Source organism: Urocitellus parryii, chromosome 2, assembly GCF_045843805.1.
Source record: "Urocitellus parryii isolate mUroPar1 chromosome 2, mUroPar1.hap1, whole genome shotgun sequence".
Taxonomy (NCBI): Eukaryota; Metazoa; Chordata; class Mammalia; order Rodentia; family Sciuridae; genus Urocitellus; species Urocitellus parryii.
In genome coordinates, this window is record NC_135532.1 from 98,054,446 (window position 1) to 98,079,660 (window position 25,215).

The 25,215-nt window shown below is 44.8% G+C and overlaps 1 protein-coding gene across 1 annotated transcript in view; it reads left to right on the forward strand.

The window, feature by feature from the left end:
* Positions 1-25,165, forward strand: part of Bfsp2 (beaded filament structural protein 2) — a 72,141-nt gene extending 46,976 nt beyond the window's left edge. The window contains exons 5-7 of the mRNA XM_026383928.2: positions 13,424-13,555; positions 17,458-17,678; positions 25,111-25,165. Coding sequence (XP_026239713.1) covers positions 13,424-13,555; positions 17,458-17,678; positions 25,111-25,165 — 408 coding nt within the window. The remainder of the gene's footprint in view (positions 1-13,423; positions 13,556-17,457; positions 17,679-25,110) is intronic.
* Positions 25,166-25,215: the final 50 nt, after the last annotated feature.

The following is a 25,215-nucleotide window of genomic DNA, read 5'->3' on the forward strand; positions in this document are numbered from 1 at the left end:
CAAACACTCTACCACTGAGCCACAACCCCAGCCCCTCTTATTTGTTATTTTGAGATGGGGGGGGGGTCTCCCTAAGTTGCAGAAGCTAGCCTCCAATTTGTGATCCTCCTGTCTCAGCCTCCCAAGTTGCTGGGATCACAGGTGTGTGCCATCACCCCCAGTTTAAAACTTTCCCCCTATGCTCTCACACAACTTCTGACACTTCTCCTGCCAGAGCACAAAAATCACAACTTAGTTTAATGACCCTAATGGCCTTTATTTTCGATTCCAGGCTCAGGCAACACATCATTTTGTAAGACAGAATAGTATTGTGGTGAGCAGAGGAGGTTGGTTTTATAGACAGAAAAGTGTTGAAGAAAGCAGAAATAACAACCAAAAAGTAGATTGGTCCTTTCAAGGTTATTTTCCTTGGGAAACAGGACCTGGGAGACAGAACAATAGAAAAAAACCACCGATTGGTAAGCATCAAGTAAAGATTATAGCAGAGAGAAGAACTTCATTATCGTGTGAATCGAAACTGGATGGTGTGGGGAAATTTGGCTGCTCTCTCTCTAATCCTGATGATTTCTCTGAAGGTCAGAAGCAGCTTAGTTTTAGCTTTAATGAGGTGGAACTTTAGCGTGAGTGACTCCATTTTGATTTCTAGCCTGGTCTGTTGGGGGCGGGTGCAGGAGTTTCATCTAAAACAATGTCCTCCTGTCATTTTGATTTAACACACAAAACGTGTAGTCTCCAAATGCCAGCAGCATGTCCCACAGTTCAGCTCAATTCTGACACTGGAGTTACCATCAGGTCTCACTAGTTAAGGGCTCAGTCCTATAAGAATGCCCTGTCGTTGTCACAGATGACAATCACAAGTCTGAACCTCTTCCACTAATGACCAGCTGTGTGTGGGACCAAGAGCCACCTTCCCAGCACCTGTTCCCCAACTTGGAAGTTCAAGCCCCTTCCTTTCAGGGTTTTGTGCAGAACTCATTTCCTAGGCAGGATTGATCAGATTACCATTGGTGATTCAGTCCCTTTTTCTCCCTGGGACCAGGGGTGGGGCAGAAAGTTCCAATCCCTTCATCACATGAATTAATGTCCCAAGCCACCAGCACCCAGTCCTTAAGGGTAGCCCCAAAGACATCTCCTTAATCTAAACTCAGGTGTGGCTGAAAGGGGTTTGTTAGGAACGACTTAGGAAAGGACACACTCCTTTAACATTTATCAACCTGAGCTATTTCAGGCCCTGGAGACAAAAACTAATTATAACAAAAGATGCTCCTATGGCTTTCTTTGTTCTTTTCTTTGGCGCTGGGGATTGAACCTATGGCACTTTATCAGTGAACTACATCCTCAGCCTTTTTTAGATTTTATTTTGTGACAAGATCTCTGCTAAGTTGCTGAGGTTGGCCTGTGAACTTGGATCTTCCTGCCTCAGCCTCCCAAATTGCTGGGATTACAGGTGTGCACCACCACCCCAGGCTGGCTCTTATTACTTAGGAAATCGTAAGGATTTTAAGAGTTCTGCCCAGGAGCCAGGGACAAAGCCCAAATATGAAAAATATATATTTCTCATTGTATCACAACATCACACCATGGAATGCATTCCCAGGTCTGTAGTCAGGTGGCCTTAAGAAGACCACCTTGAGGCTGCATGCAATGGCATATATACTTTTAATCCCAGCAGCTTGGGAGGCTGAGACAGAATGATTACAAGTTCAAAGCCAGCCTCAGCAATAGCGAGGTGCTGAGCAACTCAGTGAGACCCTGTCTCTAAATAAAATTCAAAATAGGGCTGGGGATGTGGCTCAGTGGTCAAGTGCCTCTGAGTTCAATCCCCAGTACCAAAAAAAAAAAAAAAAAAAAAAAAGACCACTTGAGTTGAGAAATCACCAAAGGTCTTGCTGTCATTCACCTTTTTCCTAGATTTTTAAACTGAGGAGTTTCCATTTTATGGAGGTACAAACAAAAAAAGAAAAATCTAATGCTCTCCCTGGGAGAGCTGTGTTGGCTGTGTTGAGATATCTTAGCACCCTTCTTCCCTAAAACTTTAGTGGAACCCATGGGCTCAGACAATCACTCCATCAATCATTGTTAAAAGGCTTAGCTGGGTGTAATGGTGCATGCCCGTAATCTCAGTGACTCAGGAGGCTGAGGCAGGAGGATCACAAGTTTGAGGCTAGGGAGACCCTGTCTCAAAGTAAAATATAAAAAGGGCCAGGGATGTAGCTCAGTGGTAAAGCCCCCTGGGTTCAATCCCCAGAACCAAAACTTTTAAAAGACCTAAAATTCAGGAATAAAACTAATAACACGATGAGAACCATAAATCTTTGCCATCTGAACAATAAACCTTTTCTGCTCATTAAATTCTCATGACAGGGCTAGGGATGTAGCTCACTGGTAGAGCACTTGCCTAGCATGTGTGAAGCTCCAGGATCAATCCTTAAGACCACCAAGAGAAAAAAGAAACAGAATCAGTACAAATTCTTATGACAGCCTCATAAGCAGCAGCTATTTTTTTTTGGGGGGGGGTGGGTACCAAGGATTGAACTCCTGGGCACTGGACCACTGAGCCACATGCTCAGCCCTATTTTGTATTTTATTTAGAGACAGGGTCTCACTGAGTTGCTTAGTGCCTCACTATTGCTGAGGCTGACTTTGAATGGGAGATCCTCCTGCCTCAGCCTCCCAACCACTGGGATCACAGGCATGCACCACAATGCCTGGCTAGCAGCAGCTATCATCTTACTTCCCATTTTACCAGTGTATGGAATGGGAAGGAAAGAAGGAAAGGAACAGAGAGCTGCTAGCTTTTCCAAGTTTCTGCCAAGGTTTTCTTTCACAGAAATGCTACCATTTCAAAGGTCCATAGGACCAACAGGAAAATGACACTCTGGGGAGCCAAAAAGACACTTTCAAGAAAATGACGCAAATTTCCTCTTTCCTGTGGGTGTCAGTTCGTGATGATGAATAGAATCTAGAATTTCTTCCAACTGACCTTTTTCTGAAAATGTGTGATTTTCCTGGAAACAGGCCACTCAGCAAGCTCAGGGCTTCCAAAGCCTCTGAATGAAGCTGTTTGGAATTCAGAAGGTTGAATTTCCCCACTTCTGTTTCCCACTGATGGGTTAGAATGGCCCCCTCCGGAGTTGCATTCGCTTTCCGCTACTTTGTAACAAACTACTGCAAACTTCGTGGCTTAAACAACAAACATTTATGATCTCACAGTTTCTGTGGGTCAGGAGTTGGGGTGTGACATAAGGGTCCTCTGCTCAGGGTCTCCCAGGTCTCAATCAAGGTATCCACAGGGCCCATAATCTCATCATGGGATGGCTGGCATAATGCAATTCCTTGTAGGTTTGGAAGAAGGCCCTCAACTCCTAGAAGCCCTCCTCCCCGCCCCCAATAGACACTTTGTTCCTTCAAGGGCAGGAAAAGAGCATAGAATCAAAGCCAGGCCCACCCAGATACTTTCCCTGTTGATCAACTCAAAATGAACTGACTTAGGAACAGAAACCTGAAAACTCCCCCACCATTGACATACAATATCCTCACCTGGTTGTGAGACAATCCCAGAGGGCAGGGGAGGCCATCCTGGGATCCTGCCCACGAGACCAGGCCCCAGCACTGGAGCAGAGAACCTCCTGTGACTCTCCTACCTCCCGTCACTGTCCTCTGCCTGGCAGACAGCTCTCCTTCTCCAGGGGCACACAGAGCCCCTTTTCTTTGTCCAGTTTTCTCAGCCTGGGCAAGGAGAAGACTTTGCTTCCTGGCCGCGCGCCTGGTCTGCAGTGTGCTTGCAGCAAGGCAAGCTCTGTTTTGCCCCCTAACATCCTCCTGGAGATGTCCCTTCCATTCTCTTTTGCCCAGAACTGGTTCCACATTTCCTGTTCCTTGCTCACTGCAGCTGAGTGGCATGTACAACAGCCAAAAGTTTATTCAGTGACTCACCACAAGCTGGTGGTGGGGTGATTGAGAGAACTCAGCCCCTCTGAGTGGTCTTCACTGGCAGGAACCCACTGAGATAGGGTCTCACTATATTGCTGAGACCACCCTGGAATTTGCCATCCTCCTGCCTCATCCTCCCGAGTCCCTGAGATTACAAGCATGCACCTCCACCCTCCACGCCCAGCGCCACACAAATTACTCTCTTGTGTGGCTCTGATAATAGGTCTGTACTTGCCTTGGGGTTATTTGAAGCATTAGGGGTCGGGAACTTGATCTGAGCTGGGCCCACCATGCCTTCAACAGTCAGGACGACCGATTGTGGAAAACCATTAAGAATGAGAGATGTAGATAGATTGAAAGGAATAGTGAATTTCTCAGAACTGGAAAGACATTAGAGATTGTCTGCAGCAGGGTCATCTACTAGAAAGTCCTACAGTGGAGGTATAGTCCAGTCTCGGTGGTAATCCAGCATGGTAGCAACTGGCCACATGTGCTTATGTAGCTCTTTTTTTTTTTAATGTAAAAGAATTTTATTATAAGTGAAGGTAGAGTGGAAGCAAATTGAAAAAGTAAGGCTCAAGCAGACTGCTCTATATGTTGTCTAAAAGAAGCACTTTAGATATAAAGACACAAATAAAGCGAAAGTAAAAGGAAGAAAATATATCAAGCTAACGGATCGTTATCTTAATATCAGAAAAAGTACACTAAAAGACAACATTACAAGAGATAAAGAGAGACATTTCATAATGGTAAGGTATCAATTAAACAGTAAGACATAAAAGTCATGAATGTATGCTCACTTAATAACTGAACATAAAAATACATGAAGCAAAAATGGAAATAATTACTATAAAGAACAAATAAAAAATTTTAAAATTTATTACTTATTACTTATTCTATTACTTATTGATTCACTGGACACAATTGCAGCACAATTTTCATTTCTCTGGTTGTACACATTATAATGTCGCATCATATGTGCAGTAATGCATGTACTTAGGGTAATGATGTCCATCTCATTCCACCATCTTTACTGACCCCATACCCCCTCCCTTCCTCCCTCCCCTTTGCCCCATCAAAGTTCCTCCATTCGTCCCACCCCCACCCCCACTCTCCGCCCATTATGGATCAGCATCCATTTATCAGAGAGAACATTCAGCCTTTGGTTTGGGGGGACTGACTTACTTCACTGAACATGATATTCTCCAACTCCATCCCTTTACCTGCAAATGCCATCATTTTATTCTCTTTTAATGCTGAGTAATATTCCACTGTGTATATATACCACAGTTTCTTTATCCATCCGTCTATTGAAGTGCATCTAGTTTGCTTCCACAGTTTAGCTATTGTGAATTGAGCTGCTATAAACATTGATGTGGCTGTGTCCCTGTAGTATGCTGATTTTAAGCCCCTTGGATATAGACTGAGGAGTGGGATAGCTGGGTCAAATGGTGGTTCCATTATGAGTTTTCTAAGGAACCTCCATACTGCTTTCCAGAGTGGTTGCACCAATTTGCAGTCCCACCAGCAATGTATGAGTGTGCCTTTTCCCCACATCCTTGTCAACATTCACTGTTGTCTATATTTTTGATAACTGCCACTCTGACTGGCAACTATGCCATTTTCATTACTTTAGCTTTGTAATATAGTTTAAGGTCTGGTATTGTGATGCCTCCTGCTTCACTCTTCTTGCTAAGGATTGCTTTGGCTATTCTGAGTCTCTTATTTTTCCAAATGAATTTCATGATTGCTTTTTCTATTTCTATAAGGAATGAGTTCATGTAGCTCTTGAGATGCTGGCTGAGGAACTGAAATCTGAGTTTACCTGATTTTATTTGGTGTTTATTGAAGTAGCTACATATGACTAGAGGCTACCATGTTGGGCAGCATAGGTCTAGATTTACTTGTGAGGAAATGAGAAGCCTTGGGTAGCACTTCTCTGTGTCATCCATATTCATGTACAATAATTTGCCTTATAAAGGTAAATATTCAATATAATCTATCTCTTGCCTGGCTTGCTTTCACCTAGAAGAGCTGATATTTTCTAGAATATGTGCAATTGAATTAAAATGAGGTTCTGCTTCTCTGAATCTAGTCTATGAAATGGCCTGATGTGATGTTGCCACATTAGCCAACTAGGGGACCTTCTTTTAAAGAGGATAGAAAGGGCATAGTGGAGAACACCTATAGTCTGGGAGGCTGGGGCAGGAGGATCACTTGAGGATGACTTTGAGGCCAGTTTGGGCAGCTTACTTAGCAAGATCCTGTCCCAAAGAAAAGGTTTCTTTTTTTAAAAAAAGGACCAGGAGTGTCAATGGTAGAGCATTTACCTAGCATGAGTGAGGCCCTGGGTCCAATCCCCAGTAGAGCAGAACCCTGATAACATCTGTAATCCAGAAACCCCTGTGTGTGGATAGCTGGCTATAATTCCCCATGGCTCTACAGGGAAATAAGCTATGGCTATACCCATGTGCTCATAGAAAGCCCTAAGGAGAATTGCCTAGCATTTCCATATTTGCTTACGTTGCAGAGAGCTTGGCAAAAGGGCCCCAGTTTACCCTTTTTTTTTTTTTTTGGCACTAGGAATTGAACCCAAGGGTACATAACCACTGAGCCACATCCCCAGCCTGTTTAATATTTTTTATATTGAGACAGGGTCTCTGTAAGTTGCTTAGGGCCTCACTAAGTTGCTGAGGCTGGCTTGGAACTCAGAAATCCTTCTGCCTCAGCCTCCCAAGATGCTGAATTACAAAGCATGCAGCCCTGTGCCTGGCCCTTTATTTAGTTTTTAAATTATTTATATTTTTACTTTAAAGATAACTCATTGACTTCATTCAAAATTCAAATGTACAAAAGTGAAAAATATTTTACAATCCAGTTCTTTTCTTTGGAGTGAATTAATGTTATTTTGTTTTGTCCTTTAAGAAAAATTTATATATATATTTATATATATATATATATATTAACATTAATTATATATATTAATTATATATATATATCTATATATATATATATCTCCACAAATTATAATATTCAGACCAGATTGCTTTACAACTGCATGATATTATATCACAAAGGGTAGCAAACTACAGATTGTAAGTCAAAATCAGCTCACTGCCTGTTTTTGCAAATAAAGTTTTATTGGAACACAGCCACACACACATTCATTTACATATTATCTATGCCTGCACCTTCACTGCATTAGCAGAGTGAATGGTTGCAACAGAGACCACATGGCCTGCTGAGGCTAAAATATTTACTCTCTGGTCCTTCACAGGAAAAGCCAGTGACCCCTGCTCTGGCTAATGGATGCCCCAGAACCCATGTAGCCTCTGTGTTATTGATAGCATGCAGGTGGCCTCCAATCTTTTGCTGTTACAAGAAAGATTATAGTTACTATAATCTATAATTTTGTACATCCATCATTTCCAAAATATAGCAATGGATCTGTTGGATAAATTCCTTGATAAGGAATTTCTGGCTTGAAAACCATGTGTCCTGGTAATTTTGAGAAGGAAGAGCCAAATTACCCTCTACAAGAGCTATAATAATATACATTCCCATCCGAAATATTTGATTACCCTTTTCCCCACATCCTCACCAATATAGTACATATGCTCTTGGCCAATATTTTAGGGAAACAATGCTTATTCATTCTATCTCTATTTTGAATTTCCCAAAAGGAAGGTGGAACATCTTTGTATATACTAGGCTTCATACATATTTGCTTCTGTATGTGCTACTGGCTCTTATCTTTTGCCCATTTTTCACCAGATTTTGTATTGTTTAATTACTGATTTGTCGTGGTTGGTCCCATGATATAAGTTGCACATATTTCCCCAGACAGTTATTTGTCATTTTTAATTAGTTTATGGTACTAAACTAGTTTTCAAGTCATAGGTTAGCCAGTGAGGAGGGGTTATTACAAAAATACTTTAAATCAGACTTCTCCAACAATTACTTTAAGAAGGAGAATCTATTCTTCTCCTTTAAGCAGGAAAATCTATTCTTCTCCCTCATGGCTGAGCTCTTCTGCTACTTTTATCAATATAGTGTGTTTTCTAACAACCCAGGGGGACTGGGAGTCCACAAAGCCATTTTCTCATCTGTATTTAGAAGCTTTCTCAAGAGGCTGAGACTTGTTCCTATGCCCCCCAAAAGAGCAGCTTCAACAGATAGGCAGTTCTTTTTTATTTTTTTCCCATATTTTTTAATAGGTGGCCAGGCAGTTCTTGTATAAACCCATGGAGAAAATTATGCTTGCCTACTAAGGCCAGCTGTTCTGCCAGTAATGAAGTTTTACCCAGTGAGACACACACTTCAATTCCTGCTGAGGAGGACCCGTGTCACCAGAGTAGACTGAATGCCATCCAGCCTTTTCCCAAATAAATCCTACACCTAGCTAGGGGAGATCAGGAATATGTGTGCTACCTGTCAACAGCTGTCTTTAACTAAACACATAACATCCCATGACTGTAAAGTGATATTCAACTGCTGTAATAATGGTAACTGATCCTTCTAATATGAAGATTTGGTCTAATTCCATCCCTGGTACATTCTCCTCTTCTTCCAGTCCCTAGCAGGTACCTGGCACAAACTGTAGACATTCAATAAAAATTGCTGGGCCTGGTGGTGCATACCTAGAATCCCAGTGGCTTGGGAGGCTGAGACAGGAGGATTGCAAATTCAAAGCCAGCCTCTGCAACTTAGCAAGACCCTGTCTCAAAAAAAAAAAAAAAATATATATATATATATATATATATATATATATATATATATATATATATATATATATATATAAAAGGTTGCGGATGTGGCTCAGTGGTAAAGCACCCCTGGGTTCAATTCATAGTTCCAAAAAAAGAAAGAAAAGAAAAAAGAAACTGTCAAGCATATTCTAGGTGTAAAAAGCCATGTTAGGATCCCCCGGGGGGGTGGGAAGACAGGAGAGAGGTTGCCTCTGTATACAAGGTACCCTCAATCTAATGTGAAGGTTGCTAGGGTAGGGACAAGAGGAAGGAATGGATAGAAAAGCCACTGTTCCCCAGGGCAGAAGGAGACACCCAGGAAAGCAGTGCCATCAGAGCATTTATTGAGCACTTAGCAAAGGCCAGCCACTGTTCTGTGCACTTGACAGCTCTAGATGGGTACTGCCATCAATGCTCTCAACTGCTAGGCTGAACTACACAGATCACAAATACGGAGGAATTCTGAGTCACCGTTAGAAGGAGCAGGTGAGCCAGACATAGTGTCACCTACCTGTAAGTCCCAGTGCTTAGGACACTTGACACCAGGAGATTGAGACTAGCCTGGGCAACGTAGTGAGACCCTGTCTCAAACAAAAAACAAACAAAAAAAGGGCTGGGGTAGAGCTTAGTGGTAGAGCACTTGCCTGGCATGTGCAAAGCCCTAGATTTAATCCCCAAAACCACAAAAAATAAAAATAAAAATAAAAAAAGTCAAAAATAAAAATAAGCAAGAGGTATCTGTTGGGATATGAGCCTGGGGATGCCTTTGTCCTGAGGACTGAAGATTATGCCAGACTTTTCTCAGGATCTTTCCAAACCAGCCAACGTTCCTTTCTCTTCTGCAAGGTAAGACCAGGATCCCCTGGGCCTCCAGGGGACCACTGCTTCCCCTTTGCCTGTGACAGGGAACACAGTGAGGTTAGTATGTTCTTGTTGAATCTGGGAAGTGCGTAAGAGCCCAGGCAGGCAGTTGCTCTCTGCAGCAGAACAATGTTTCTTAGAAGGATGTTGTTCACCAGTTTCCAAAACCAGAGAGCTCCAGAGCCTTGCTCAAACCCACACAGCAACTGCTTGGGGGAAGGCAGAAGTCACCTTGCAACCCCCGAGTGCCCATCCTGGGTATAAGATCTGCCAAGAATCTAACAGCTAGTTTAGCATCAGGGACCTTCACCGCTCTCCCCACCCTCTGTTTCCTCCTGAGCATCACTCTTCCCTAATGCTGGTGGCACTTCTTCCAGTTCAGAGTCATGGCCAAGGCTGTTTGGAAGAATGGCAAAGGTGGTCAGCAAAGTGGGGCAGGTTTGGAGATGGCTCTATTTCCCTTTTCTTCCTACACTTGTATCCCCCAAAGGCTAAATCTCAAATACTTGACTATGATTAAAATTTTTGAAATTTGAAAATCTTTATTTTACAATACACATATATGCCAGGCATGGTGAGTGGTGCATACCTGTAATTCTAGCAACTCAGGAGGCTGAGGCAGGAGGACCATGAGTTCAAGGCCAGGCTGGGCAGATTAGACCCCATCTCAAAATAAAAAATAAAAAAGGCTGGGGATGTAGCTCAGTGATGGAGCACCTCTGGGTTCTATCCCCTGTACCACCAAATAATAATAATAATAATAATAATAATAATAATAATAATAATAAACTCTCCTGCCCCAGAAATATAGATGAAGTGCAAATATGAGCAGCTCAGCTCCTACACAGAGGAGCCACGATTTCAAGCTGGTTTCAAAGGTTGGGGACCGATATGTTTGAATTTCATCACACACTCTACCAGCTGCCCTGAGCACCTACCTACAGGGTCCTACCTACCCATCCTCAGGGGCTAAGATCGCACACCTACTATTTGGTCCAAGAGAAGAAATCTGGAGAAAATGGAAATAGAAATAGGGTTATTATAGTAACCAGAAAATATGAATCTAAAAATCCATCCAGAAAAAACATGGACTTTTAGGTGAGTTAAAGCTACTACTCACTTGCACTCTGTTGATTTGAGGCGTGGGATACAATATTAGATGACATTGGAGCTCAGAGTGACCAAATGAATTTTTTTATCTGTTTGAGGATTAAATTAGAAGAAAATCTCTGTCCGGTGCTGGCAGGTCTTTAACACCTCTGTTATTAATCTCACCTTTCAATAAATAGAAAATAGGCCTAGAGACTTGGCAGTTTAGCAGACAATGGTGGCTAAAATGTAAGAGTATTGGTTTTTAATTTTATTAATTTTTCAGTTATCTCCTACCTATGGCAAGCAAGATTGTCTTATCGGTTTCTATAGCAATCTAGAACTTTGCTTCCATGGATCTGGTATCACCTGAGAGTGAGAAATGCAGATTCCTGGGTCTGGCTCAGGATCTCCTGCCTCAGAGCCTGCATCTTCGAGATCCCAGATGATGCTCTTGCTCAGTAATGTGTGAGAACAGAGCGATCCACCTAATTTCAGGGGAAGGTCCCTCCCATTTCAAAGGTCTTCAATGGATGGATTGGCAGAGGCAGCAGCATTCAATACTGGCTGGAGGCCAAGCTCTGGGGTCCTGCTGGACTTCCCTCCTGGTCCTGTCCCTATGGGCCATCTGATCTGGAGCAAATAACTCAATCTCTCTGCACCACTGTCTCCTCGGGGACAATGAGAATAATAAGGGCATTTGCGTTACAGGGTTGTCAAGGTTACATGAGAAAATAGACCTAAGGCTGTTAACATGATGCTCGGCCCAGAGTGAGCACCTTATGCATATTAATTAGCCATAGTGGTCTTCAGCTCCCAGTGGTTTTTACACACCCATTGGTTGGCTATTGTTACTTTTAACATATAGAAAACATATGCAGCCATATTTCCATGCTTTTAAGCTCCTAAAAAGCTTCTATAATCATAAAAAAATGGATGCCCCATAGTGACTCAGGAGGTACTCATACGATTATCATTCTTCTTTCACTGTCGCCTGCATTCTGTGGGAAGGGAGACTTTGGGGGTCTGAATGATGGCCATTGACTGACCAGTAGAGCTGGCCCCACCTCTGCTCTCCTTCAGCCACTCCCAGGCCTTCAATGATCACTCTTGGGAGTTCTTTGAAGCCTTTGAACAGCAAGAGCTGGAGATACTATGACTGAGATGGGAGCCTCTCAGCGTGGGGTATCTCAGCCAGGCAATGAGACTGGACTATTTTTGTATTCTATAAATAATGTTCATATGTGGCAAAAAAAAAAGGGGGGGTAAATTCAGGAAGTCAGAAACCTAGAGGAGAAAATGGGATTTTTCCCCTCCTCCCACATCATTGACTGGGAGACAGTCCATCAGACTACATTGAAGAAAATGAGGGGGTGAGCTCTCATTTTTCACCTTTTCCCAGCAAAGAGGATCCCAGGAATCTGCATTTCTCACTTCTTGTTTTCATAGTTGGTTTTCATAAGGAAACAGAGACTATCAAATTAATGGAGATCAGGATGGATAATCCCTTGTCTGAGGATGATGTGGGGCAGCTGGCACTGTCTTCTGGTGCTGGAAGGGATGACAGGTTATCTGAAGGACAATTTGGAAGCACTCTCCAAAATCACAAATATTTGCCCTTTAAGCCAGCAATGTAACCAGAGAAATGCCCCCTCAGAGACACACCTTGGAGTGTAAAATGAGAAATGGAAAGTAATTCTTTGCAACACTGTAATGGGGAAAATTTGGAAACAATCTAAGTATCCATTAGTAAGGACTTTTAAATAAATTACAGTTCTTCCAAACAAGACAACGCTATGCAGCCATTAAAAAGAATGTATTCTGGGATGGGGGTGTAGCTCAGTGGTAGAGTGCTTGCCTCGTGTGTGTGTGTGTGTGTGTGTGTGTGTGTGTGTATGTGTATGTGTGTGTGTGTATGTGTGTGTGTGTGTGTGTGTGTGTGTGTAATTTAAAAGAAAAGAATGTAATCCATCTCTATAAACTGATGTAGAATAATTCTCAAGATGTAGTAAGTACTGTGCTAAAGCAAGGAAGGGAGTGATCCACATTTATTTTGTAAATTCAACCATGCTCCATATAACAATATTTCAGCAGATGATGGACCCAATATGCAATGGTGGTCCCATGAGATTATCTCACCTAGTGACATCAAAGCCATCTTAGTTTGTACGGGGACACTCTGTGCTGTTCACACAACTGCATAGACTGATGTCATGTTACTCAGGACATATCCCCATCATTAATCAACACATAACTATATGAAATATGGCTGGAAGGAGGTGAAAGAGATGGGAGACAGGAGAACTGTGTAATTAGGGCATAAGGAGAAAAGGAGATTGTCTACCATCTAGTTTTTAGAAGGTTATTTCATTTGCATTCTATGTTTAAACTAAATAGAACTTTATATACGTACTGGTGAGGAAGCCAGTAAAGAAGAGGGATTTATTGTTATTGTTGTTGCTACCAGGGATTGAACTCAGGGGTGCTCAACCACTGAGCCACATCCTTAGCCCTTTTTAATATTTTATTTAGAGACAGGGTCTTGCTAAGTTGCTTGGGGCCTCACTAAATTGCTAAGGCTGACCTTGAACTCACAATCCTCCTGCCTCAGCCTCCCAAGCCCTTTGGATTACAGGCATGCACTACTGCACCCTGCTGAGGAGGGGGATTTTTTAATTGGTCAGGGTGTTTCCTCTGGTTAGAGGCAGTCAGGAGATTAGGAAGGCTGGGAAGGGAGAGGGATCCAGGCTCCTGACTCATCCTTGCTCACCCTGAGATCTGCCTCTCCACAGCAACACACGGAGGTGGCCTGCGTGTCCCAGACCCAGGAAGAGAAGCTGGCCGCTACCCTCAGGGTAGAGTTACACAACACTTCATGCCAAGTCCAGAGCCTCCAGGCCGAGACGGAATCCTTACGGGCTCTGGTAAGTGGCCAAGAAGAGCCCCAGCCTTTCTTGTATTAATTATAACTCTGGACTGACAGATTCTAGTCATGCATACGGGTCACGGTTTGCAAAGGAATCCCATCTCACGGCACACGACTTTGGAGTCCGAAAGGTCTTCTGACTCCCAAGGATCATCAAAGATTGAATCCTAACAAGTACAGTGGACACTGTAGTGCCCATCAAGACATCCCTCAGTAGGATGCTGCTGGGAATGTTGGTGGCTAACACCCACAGCTGCCCCTTTTCAGTAGCCCACATCCCCAGAGAATGGCCCTCCATCAGACAGAAGGATCCTGACCCCAGAGGTCAGGATTGACCTGACCTGACAGGGGGGTGTAAAAGCCCAGCCCACTTGCTCCAAGGTGGAATGGTTCACACTCCAGAACCTTCCAGCTGAGCCAGGTCCCGACTCAGCACCTTCCCCTTCCCTGTTCTGCTTTCCTCTCCCCTCCTTTTCCTGAGAACACTCTGTTATTTATAAGAAGAGGAATGACAGGTTGTCTGAAATTCCAAAATCCTTGTCCCAGGCTCTCATTCCGAAGAACTCAATCTAAGACCCATCCCCGGACTCACTGTGCTCTGCAGGCGGGACTCTTGCAGTTATTAATTTTTATGAAAGTCATTATAGTCAGTCCTCTGTACCCACAGATCCCACATCAGTGGATCCTACCAAACCTGAACTGAAAATATTCAGAAAAAAAAATGCCCCCGTACTACATATGTACAATTTTTTTTTCCTTGTTGCATCCTAAACAAAACAGTATAACAACAATGCACAGTGCATTTACATGGGTTAGGTATAAAAGACAGGAGGGTTGCATAAGTTATATGCAAATGCAACATCATTTTCCCTAAGGGACGTGGGCATCCACAGATTTTGGTCTCCCCAGCTGTCCAGAAACCATGCCCTGCAGACTCCAGTGGTCACCTGTGTTAATAATGCTGCAGTCCACCCCCGATCCCCAAAGGACCGAAGTTCTATTGGGGTGAGTCAGACATAGCTCCTCCAAGGTGCCACTTCCAGGAGCCCTTGTATTGCTCTACCCACAAGCACTGTCGGTGCAGGTCTGAGTGTGTAAAGGAGTTGGTGCATGTAATCCTCGTGCAGCTGACAGGCTCTGGAGTCCAGCAAGGCCAATAACAGGATCTGCGTCAAGGCAAGGGGATGAGAGTAAAGGATCTGAGGGCAGCAAAATCAAGAGTCACGCAATCAGCCAGGTGTGCTCCACCACTCAGCACCTATGTAAATGGCCAATTCCTGCATCATATTTTCCCGTCTGCAAGACGGGTGAAATCACGATCCACCCACTTCTCAAGGTTTCCAGGAGGATCCCACGAGAGACTGCACATGTGCATGCTCTTCCTACTCCATGCCTCTCATTGAAAGACGTGCTACGTTCCTGGAACTGAACCAAGTGCTTTGAGGACACAAGTCTAATTAATCCCCAAGGAGTCCCCAAGGGGACTTCAGTGGAGGAACACATATAACCCCAGAAATGAGAGAGCTTGGCATGGAAGTGGGTGGCAGGTAGGGTGATCACTCCCACGTGGGAGGGAGTCAGCCGCAGGCCTCATGGTCAGTTTGGCAGAGGAGAAAGTAGAGATGGGCGGAGTTAGGGCTGGGGTCTGCAGGGCTTCATGCACCATGGCGTCCACCTCTGACTCCACTTTTCTAGTAGGTTCAGCAGTCCTATGGAATTGGGGACTGCTGCTCAGATGCTAGAGGGGGTGTGGCTGTGTGACCCCCTCTCAGCCTCAAGTGAGGGTCTACTCTGTTTGGCATATCTATCTGGTGGCTTATGACAACAGGGAATCATTTGCTCCCTCCTCCTGTGATTTAGGCAGAGTTCTGCGGGGATAGCTCTTCTCTGTTCCAAGGGCACCTGCCGGGGCTGGGACACCCAAGAGTGGCTTCTTCAACTCACATGTGTGGTGGTTGGGTTATGCATCTCCTTCTCTAGCTGTGTGACCTCTCCGGGTAGCTAGCTGGGGTCTCTCATCTCATAGAGTCTCAAAGCCTTACATTACTTGGACTTCTGATGTGGCATCTGGCTTCCCTCAGACTTGGAGCACAGAAGCTACCAGGCCTCTTGACACTTGGGTTTCGAAGTCCCTGAATATCGCTCAGACCCACATTCTCTTGATGAAAGCAATGACAAGACCAGCCACCTCCAACAGGAAAGGAGATTAAACCCCCCTCTTGATGGAACGGCAGTGACAAGGTCACATTGAGAAAGACTGTGTGGGATGGTGATAATGGTAGCAGCTGCCTTTGGAAATGTGATCCACTGTAAGATCAGAATAGTAATTTACCTCATGAAGTGAAACCAGGAGGATTCGTTAGGTAACGCATATCCAGCCCTAGTGCTGTGCCCAGCACAGAGGGGTCAGTCAATAAATGGCATCTATTATTATGTATCATATAAAATTATCAGTTACCCCGAGTTGGCATGATCAGCCACCCGGTGACCTCATTTAGACCCTGTGGTCCTAACTTTGGGGGGTAAATGTGCACCCCAAGTCCCCGCTGCCCACCTAAACTTCAGATGGCCAAGCTGGCTGGACTTTCAGTCCTCTTTGCCACCAATGCATGCCCCAGTGCTGTGGACTGAAGTCTACTCAACATTCACCAAACCAGGACTGGGAGGAAGTCAGGCACAAAAGCCACAGGCAGGCGCTGTTTTGCTTTCTGGAGGGTTTAGAAATCCAACAAGTCCCTGCAAGTCTCCAGAGACCTAGGGACTAAGTGATCTTCTGTGAGTTCAGTCCCCTGCTGCAGAGCTGTGGATGAGGTGAAGCAGAAGAGACAGAAGCCCGGACCTGGGCTCTGGACACGCAGTGTGCTTGCTGTGTGGGGAATGTTCACAGAAGCAGGGAGATGAGCAAAGAGGCCATTAAGCTGACCCCAGGAGAAAGGTGATGAGCATCTGATTCCGGGTCTTGGAGTCTGGGAAGGAGAAGACACAAATGTGAAAATCTCCCAGCCCATACAGGAGGGAAGCCCCAGAGAGAGTGATGATGGCGTTTGGAAGGGAAGAAAGAGCTTTGAGCTCAGCTCTGGCTGATTCACCAGCTGAAGCCCAGAACCCCAGGGGCCGACAGATTCTGAAGGAAACCACAAGGCGCCATTTGGAACACCTTGATCTGAGGTCTGAGGATATATTTCCAGGAAGAAGTTCAGTAGCCGCCCACAGCTGGGGGGACAGGGTGCCAGAGGTTCCCAGGCAGGAGCCTAGGGAAGACCACTAAAATTTCAAATGAGGTGGAGGCCAACCAGCTGCACCTCAGGCTGGTGGCTCAGAGCGGGTGGGGCTCAGTGAGAAGCCCACAGTGAAGGAGCAGGAACATGCTACTGAAATACTAGAAGGAAATGCTGAGCGTGGAAGGCCAGAGACTCCATTCCAACTGCAGTGATGTGGGAGAGGGCGCTGGAGGACCCGAGTTCTAACCTAAGGATGGATGGCAGGGCCTCAGGCACTAGAGGGCAAGGGCTCCCGCAGGCACTCCAGGAAGAGAGGAGATTTTTCTTTGAAAAACATCTTGTGAGTCCTCTCTTCTCTCTCCTTTCCTTCCTCCTTCCCCCACCCCTGCCTTTTTTCCTTCCTTCCCCCTCCTTGCCATTAAATATATATACACACACAGATAGATGGACGGACAGATTGAATCACACTAAACCAAACCCTGGCCTCCTGACAATTCTAGATTTTTCCATGAGTCCTAGGAGACGGTTGCCCATCAGTGTTCAAACGGTCAAGGCCGTTGTCCAGAGGAATGGGCAGCCCCCACCAAGCCAGCCCGGGGCCCTCCTCCCGCTCTGCACACCCGCCCCTCCGGGACCCAGCCTGTCGGCCCTGGGCGTAAACCAGGTTGCTCTTTCCTAGAAACGAGGCCTGGAGAACACCCTGCATGATGCCAAGCACTGGCACGACATGGAGCTGCAGAACCTGGGCGCCGTGGTGGGCCGACTGGAGGCCGAGCTCCGCGAGATCCGCACCGAGGCCGAGCAGCAGCAGCAGGAGCGCGCGCACCTGCTGGCCCGCAAGTGCCAGCTGCAGAAGGACGTGGCTTCCTACCACGCCCTGCTGGACAGGGAGGAGAGCGGGTACGTGGCGGCTCCTCTTCACGCACAGGAAATGCACATGCGTGCATTAAACATTATTTTTTCCCAAAACTTTATACCAGTCATTAAGGGCGTGTTGGCGCATACCTGCAATCCCAAGGGCTTAGGAGGCTGAGGCAGGAGGATCTCAAGTTCAAAGCCAGCCTCAGCAACTTGGAGAGGCCCTAAGGAACTCAGCAAGGCCCTGTCTCTAAATAAGATGCACAAAAAAAAAAAAAAAAGCTGGGGATGTTGCTTAGTGGTTAAGTGCCCTGGGTTCAATACCAGTACAAAAAAAGGAAGGAAGGAAGGGAGGGAGGAAGGAAGGAAGAAAGGATGGAAGGAAGGAAGGAAGGGAGGGAGGGAGGGAGGGAGGGAGGATGGATGGATTAAAAGGAAAAAATCACTCGGGAGCTCCCTCCATCCACACCACACTCACATTCCCACTCCCATAGTTTAGCTGTGTTCTTCCAGGATTTTTCTATTCACATTCGTATATTTTTTCACATATACATACATGTATATTATATATGCATGTGTAGATGTATATGTACTTTTGTGTGTGTGGCCCTGGGAATTGAATCCAGAGACACTATACCACCGAGTTACATCCCCAGTCCTTTTTATTTTTATTTATTTATTTATTTTTTAAATTTTGAGAAACAATTTATTTCAGAGTCTCAAAAATAGGGGATGTAGGCTGTTCAATGATTTCACTAAGGACTCCAGCTCTTTCCATCTTTCCAACATAACACAATATCTTCGCTTTTTTGGTCTTTTTTTTTTTTTTTTTTTTTTACCCTGTGGTTGCCCAAATGCCTGCCACAGCTCTAGACATCACATCCTTATTCATGGCCAACAGAAGAGAGAGGGAAGAGGTAGCAGCAAAACCTCTTACCCCTGAGTGGCTCTCTCTTTTTATCAGTGAAGAAAAAAAATTTTTTTGAGAAGGTGTCCAGTGAAGCTGTTCATGTTTCCATACCTACCTGCAAGAGACACTAGGAAGGCAACTGGCTACTCCAGTCTTGGTAATGAAGGCAGGCCAGACACTAGGAATGGCACTTGGGCTGGCCAGCACAGGGTCTGCCATCATCACATGCCCCACATACATGAATACATGAGCACATACGCACACAGCCTTTTCTCTTTTTTTTAAGATTTTTTTTTTTGAGAGAGAATTTTAATATTTATTTATCGGCGGACACAACATCTTTGTTTGTATGTGGCGCTGAGGATCGAACCCGGGCCGCACGTGTGCCAGGCGAGCACGCTACCGCTTGAGCCACATCCCCAGCCCCACTCTTTTCTTAATAGATAGGGATTCCAGGGTCATCCACGTCGGTGTGGGGCTTAGCTCCATCCCAAACTCCCCTCCAGAAATCCAGGACTTTATTTATTTATTGTTTTCATAGTTCTGTAGCCTCCTATGTTCCTCCAGGGTCCCATATATTGGAAAAGGAGCAGGACAGAAGCTGTAAGGGACAGTTAGGGATCATGCAGCCCACCGCCCCCCTCCCCATAAAGAGAATGCACAGGCCCTGGCCGGAAGAGATGGGTGAACCATGACATGCAGGGGAGAAGCAGAACCAGGACCAGAGCCAGGTCCCCCGGTCACTCCAGCAGTGTGTCAGCTCTGCCTTGGGAGGGAAAGCAAGAGAGCCACATGGAAGTCACCTAACCCTAACCCACAGGCTCCCTTCCAACCATCTTCTCATGGAATGGCTTTCTTGGGGTTATAAAAGCCAGATGTTCCTAACAAAGCTGATTCTTTCGAATGCCTGTGAACATCTGAGTAAATACACAGAGTCATTTTAAACAAACACCAGGAGTAGTGAGTAAGGCTGAATCCACTCCAAGAACGTGAAGTGCTCCACTTGGTGAGTGCCTGCCCTGCCGCCTGCTTAGTCCTAACTCCTGTTATCTTCATTTCTCCCCCCTGAAGTCCCCCAGGACTGCATCCCATCATCCCCACTGTGAAGACAAGAAACAAAGTCTCAGAGAGGTTAAGTCATCTGCCCCAGATCACACAGCAAAAGGCCATGGAACAGGGATTTAAAACCCAGCACAGTGGTTCTAAATTCTTTCCCATCTGCCTTTCCCGTAATCCTATTATTTTGATAATGTTACCAGTGTGCTTCACCGATGGCTTCTGATTCACATGTGTTTCTTTTCAGCTAGTGGAGAAACTTCCTCCTGTCCTTACTCACCAACTGAACGGACGGACGCTGCTTGGGGAGTTCCAGTTCCTGCTGGATTGTCTAGTTGGTTCAGTGAGAGCTGAAAAGTCTTCCTGGAAATGGAGGGGGGCCGTCCTTCTGCTTTCCATTTAAGTAGCCTGTAGCTTGAGCAAACTCCCTGGTCCTTCTCCAAATTAAATGCTTTGTGTGCAGCCTCTAGTTCTGCCTCCCGGGTTTAATCACCAGTGGGTGGACGCATCACTTTTCTTTTTCTTTTCCTTTTTTAAAACCTGTTGATGCTTGGGATGGAACCCAGAGCTCTGAGCATGCTAAGCATTCACTACTCTACCACGGAGCCACACCCCCAGCCCAGGGAGCCATTCTTGCAGGTTTCTGGAAGGTTCTTTGAATGTGATACCATCAGCCTCACCATCAAAGGTCAACCATTCTTGGGTTTATCAATATCCAAGGGCTGCTTGGGCAAAAGTCATAGCATGCAGAGGGCACAACTGGTGGGGGGGGGGGGGTCAAAACACTCCCACTTTTGCCGCAGAGGGATTAGCCCAGTGCTTGATTGCATATGTCATGACCTCTCTCAGGTGCTCTGCATGAATACTGAAGTGCAGATCCACAGAGGAGTTGGCTCATGGTTTAAATGAACTGATTTAAAGGAAACGTCACTTGAAACCTGTGGGAGACTAACTAGGTCATGGTTGTGCCACCCTCTTGGCCTCAGAATTTTCTTCCAGGGTCCCTTCCCAGCCTTCTCAGATGGGGGGAAGGGGGGGGCTTGGGTCAGCTAAATATAGTTTGTGCATCTGCCCCCAACCCAGGCCAGCTCTCCTCCTGCCTTCTGATTAAAATTGAAACCACCACCTGCGTCCTATCGTGCCTCTAAAACCACAAAAGAAAAAAAGAAAGAAAGAAAGCCCAACCTCAACCTTAATGTCTGAATTCCTCCCCTCAAGTTTCTGTCCGTCTTAGTCAAGTTTCATGCAGAATTAGACCAACCTATCCAAACACAGTCTTTGTCCCATGAGCTACCAATCCAGACAGAGGCATGTACCCGATACAGGCACAGTTGAAGACCTCCGTACCTGAGGTTCCAGATCACCAAGGCTAACCAAGCAAAAGAAACCTTGTTTGTTTATTTATTTATTTATCTGGTTTTTTTTTAAAGGAGAGAGAGAGAGAGAATTTCAATATTTATTTTTCAGTTTTCGGCAGACACAACATCTTTGTTTGTATGTGGTGCTGAGGATCGAACCCGGGCCGCACACATGCCAGGCGAGCGCGCTACCGCTTGAGCCACATCCCCAGTCCTGTTTGTTTGTTTAAATGAATAAAAAAAAGAAGCAAAGCAAGAAATGGGGCTGGAATTGTTCTACCTGGCTTTCCTTTCTAGTCTGCAGGATCAAAGGAATTGTATTAATAAGTGACAGGGGCAGAATGGCTTTTCACAGTGCAGAAGGGCTTTTTACAGCGTGCCCAACACCTCTACATAATTCAGTTTGTCATCTGAGGCTCGGCTTTTGGCAAGAGGCTACCTAACACGACAGCATCCATTTCTCCTCCGCAGCTGCCTGGTAACTGCACACCTGGGTACAAGGGCAGCTCCCAAAGACAAACGCGGCTAGCCCAGCTATGTTGGATGCACCGGACACCGAGGACGCTTTCTTTGCTTGCTTTCCTGTTACTGTGATTGTTGCCCCAGCCAAAACCTAAATCCCAGGGTCCGCTATCAAAGGGAGGTACTTGTATGTCTCAGTGGCCATGCATGTTGCAGAACTCAAAATCTATCTAGCCATGGAGGGGAGAATGGATGTGCACTCTCCATTTTCCCCCAGACAGCACGCTGCGCAGAGCTGCACACCTTCAAAGAGCAGCTACTGTCAATCATTCAGTTAATCACCCTTTGGCAAGGAGAGCTATGGTGGCCTGGAGCTTCCAGTTTTCAGCGCAAGCTCTAGCTGTTTCTAATGAGGCTTCATTAACAGGTAGGAAAAGGCACTGCTGCCCCCTGCCCCTGACTTGGCCAGGGCCTTATTTAAACCAGACTTCCTCTCACAACATCCTGGTACAATTACCCTTTGGCAGCATACACTGACAGGTGGTAAGGGAGGCGGCTGCTGGTGTTGGGGTCAAGGACACAGCATTTGATCTGGAGCAGACCAGAGAATGGCCTCCGACGGACTCCAGCTAAGCCAGGGTTGACCTCTCTTTCTACACCAGGCAACCCCACTGGTCTCCAGCCTTACTTCTGGAACACAGTGTGAACTCCCAGAGAGACTGTTGGGACATCCACTGGCTTTCAGACCCCATTTTCTTTTATACTAATGTTTTTAAATCTCACCCTCATGATCATCTGTAACACTTCTTGGCATGCATTGGTGCCCAGTTGGACTTTAAGGGACACCAATAAAAAGGACAGTTCCTGCTTTTTTGGGGGGTTTACAATCCTGGTAGGGATTCCAGACGTGCCTATAAAAGGGTCAAAATGAAGGATAAACAAAACAAAACAGGTACAGCAGCATATTACAGTTTGCACGACTCCTTCATAAAATTCATTAGGTCATCAAAGACATGAAAACAGACATTGATGGGCTGGGGTGCAGCTCAGTGCTAAAGTGCTGGCCTCGCATGTGGGAGGCCCTGGGTCCAATCGCCACCACTGCAGAAGAAAAAGAGAGAAAGAAAACAGACATCCAAATCTAATCTCAGTTGCTTTTCAGCAAGATGATTCAGTAAGAACCATCCAGCACCATGCAGGTCTCTGATTATGTCTAAACGCCCCACAGATATTCTTTAATGAACCCTTAAACCATTTCACCTATTTTGAGAAACACTGGGTTGACTCTTTAGGGACAAATCTAAGATCTTCTCTGGGGTTTCCAGACTTAGCAAATAAAAATGGAGGATGCAGGCTGGGGCTATAGCTCAGTTGGTGGAATGCTTGCTTGTATGCACATGCACCCTGGGTTCAATCCCTAGCAACACACACACACACACACACACACACATATACAAAGGAGGATGCCCAGATTAATTTGGATTTCAGAAAAACAATGAATTAACTTTTAGCACGACAATATCCCACATGCTGCATGAGATATACCAAAAAATCATCCAGCAACCTTAATAAGATCAGACAGAAACAGTCCACACTTTGTACCTCCCGCAATGTTCTCTAACCCCATGTGATAGGTGAAGGATTGGCCAAGACAACCCAACAGAATCAAGGAAAGGGGTGACCTAGACTGTGTCCTCTCCCAGTCTCCATTGGGAATCGTCCCCTGACACAACAGCACACAAGTTTTCAAGAGAGAAATCTGCTAGCAGAGTGAAGAAATAAAACAAGCTGTTTTCTCAGCTGAAGGGACTGGCTTCATTAGATCATATACACTGGTTATTTTGAACAAAAGGTTGAACAGGACCAGGAATAGATCCCAGCATAGATGGGTTGCAATGCAAAGTCAACAGAAAACCTAATTTCCCCTGACACGCCCAAAAGGAAATTCTGTGCTGTTTTCTTCCACTCCTCCAGCGAGTGGAAGGTAATTTGCACCATGGGGAGTCAGGCTTTTAGGTTAATTCTGAGATTGGACACAAAAGCCACCTTGCATCTTAGGGGAAGGGATTTTCAAAGCAGATGAACAATTAACTACTGAATTCCTTTGGCCAAGTCAGAAGTGCTTTCGTTTTTGTTTTCTGCCACTAGAGTTCTTATTGACATTCGAGACAGGAAAAAAAATGTATGAGATTCAATGCACAAAGCTGTGGATGTAGCTCTGTGGTGAAGCAGTTGCCTAGCATGCAAGAGGCCCCAGGTTTGGTCCCCAGCACTGCCAAAAAAATAAAATAAATAGATAAATCAACCTAACACAATTTAAAACTCAAGAGACTAGCTGGCAAAGCTAACTAGATTATAAGGCAAGTTGTTGCAACTTTATGATTATTAGTGGTGCTTTGAATGTTGGAGAGGGAAACAAAGGAGGAGAGACAGGAAATCAAGGGACTGGTCTGAGGTCAGCCCTTGCCATTGGGCTGATGGTGAGCCAGAGAAGAACATGGGGGAGAGAGGGTGATTTGTCACCCTGAGGAAGTGGCATTGCAGCTTCACATTACTATTTTGGGAATTCAGTCCTAGAGAAAAACTCCCTCCAAGACTAGATCCTCTTCCTCCATAAATATTTATGCAACTTTTACATGGTCTTATGTTAAGTGACTTTTTTTTTCCAGTACCAGAGATTGAGCCCTGGGGTACAATACTACTAAGTTATACCCCAAACCTTGTTTATTTTTATTTTTTTATTTTAAATATTTTTAGTTGTAGATGGACATAATACCTTTATTTTATTTGTTTATTTTTATGTGGTGCTAAGGATCAAACCCAGGGCCTCACGTGTGCCAGGCAAGCGCTCTGCCACTGAGCTACAGCCTCAACCCTGTTTATTTTTATTTTATGACAGGGTCTCTCTAAGTTGCTGAGGCTGGCTTCGAACTTTCGATCCTCCTGCCTCAGCCTCCTGAGTTGCTGGGATCACAGGTGTGAGTCACCATACCCAGCTAGGAGCCACATTTTTTATAAAGAGGGAAATAACTAGGTGAAAATGATTTTAATAATACATTTTAAATTATCTCATCATATTAAAGATCTTATCATTTCATCATTATTTTTTTTTAAAAATTTATATTTTAAAATCATGAATGAGATATTTTACTTTGGGTGAGGTGCTAAGTCTTCTAATCTGTATTTTACCCTGATAGCCCATCTCAATTCAGATACTATATCTTCATCTCAAATTTTTGATCTATACATATTAAGATTTCATAAAATTTTTACTTGAATACAGAAGACTCACATATCCAAGTTGTTTCAAACATAGTTAAAAGTTTTCCAGTAATTGAATTTAGGATCCCCCCAAATTGTTTTCCTTTGATATTCACGTTCAAATTGACATAACTGGTTCACCTTTTTTAGAAGAATTCATTTGACTTTGAAGCAAAAGGATATTAGTTTCAAAACTTATCCCGTCCAAGTTAAGTAACTCCTGGTAACCCAGTGTTACCAACATCATGTTCAAAGACGTATTACGTATATTGAAAATAAACTCTGAATTTTCAATATAAATAAAACCTTTTGAGTTTTTCTTATAAGTTTGACAGGACAAATGTTTTATGCTGCTTCGGGTGTTTTGGGGTTTTGTCTGTTTGTTTTTGTGGGTTTGTCTGTTTTATTTTGTCTTGTCTTTTTGCAGTGCCGGGGATGAAATCCAGGACCTCCCGCACTCCAAGCAAGGACTCTACCCCTGAGCCCTATCTCTAGCCCTTGTGTTGCTTCAATGCCAAAATTCAATTTTGCA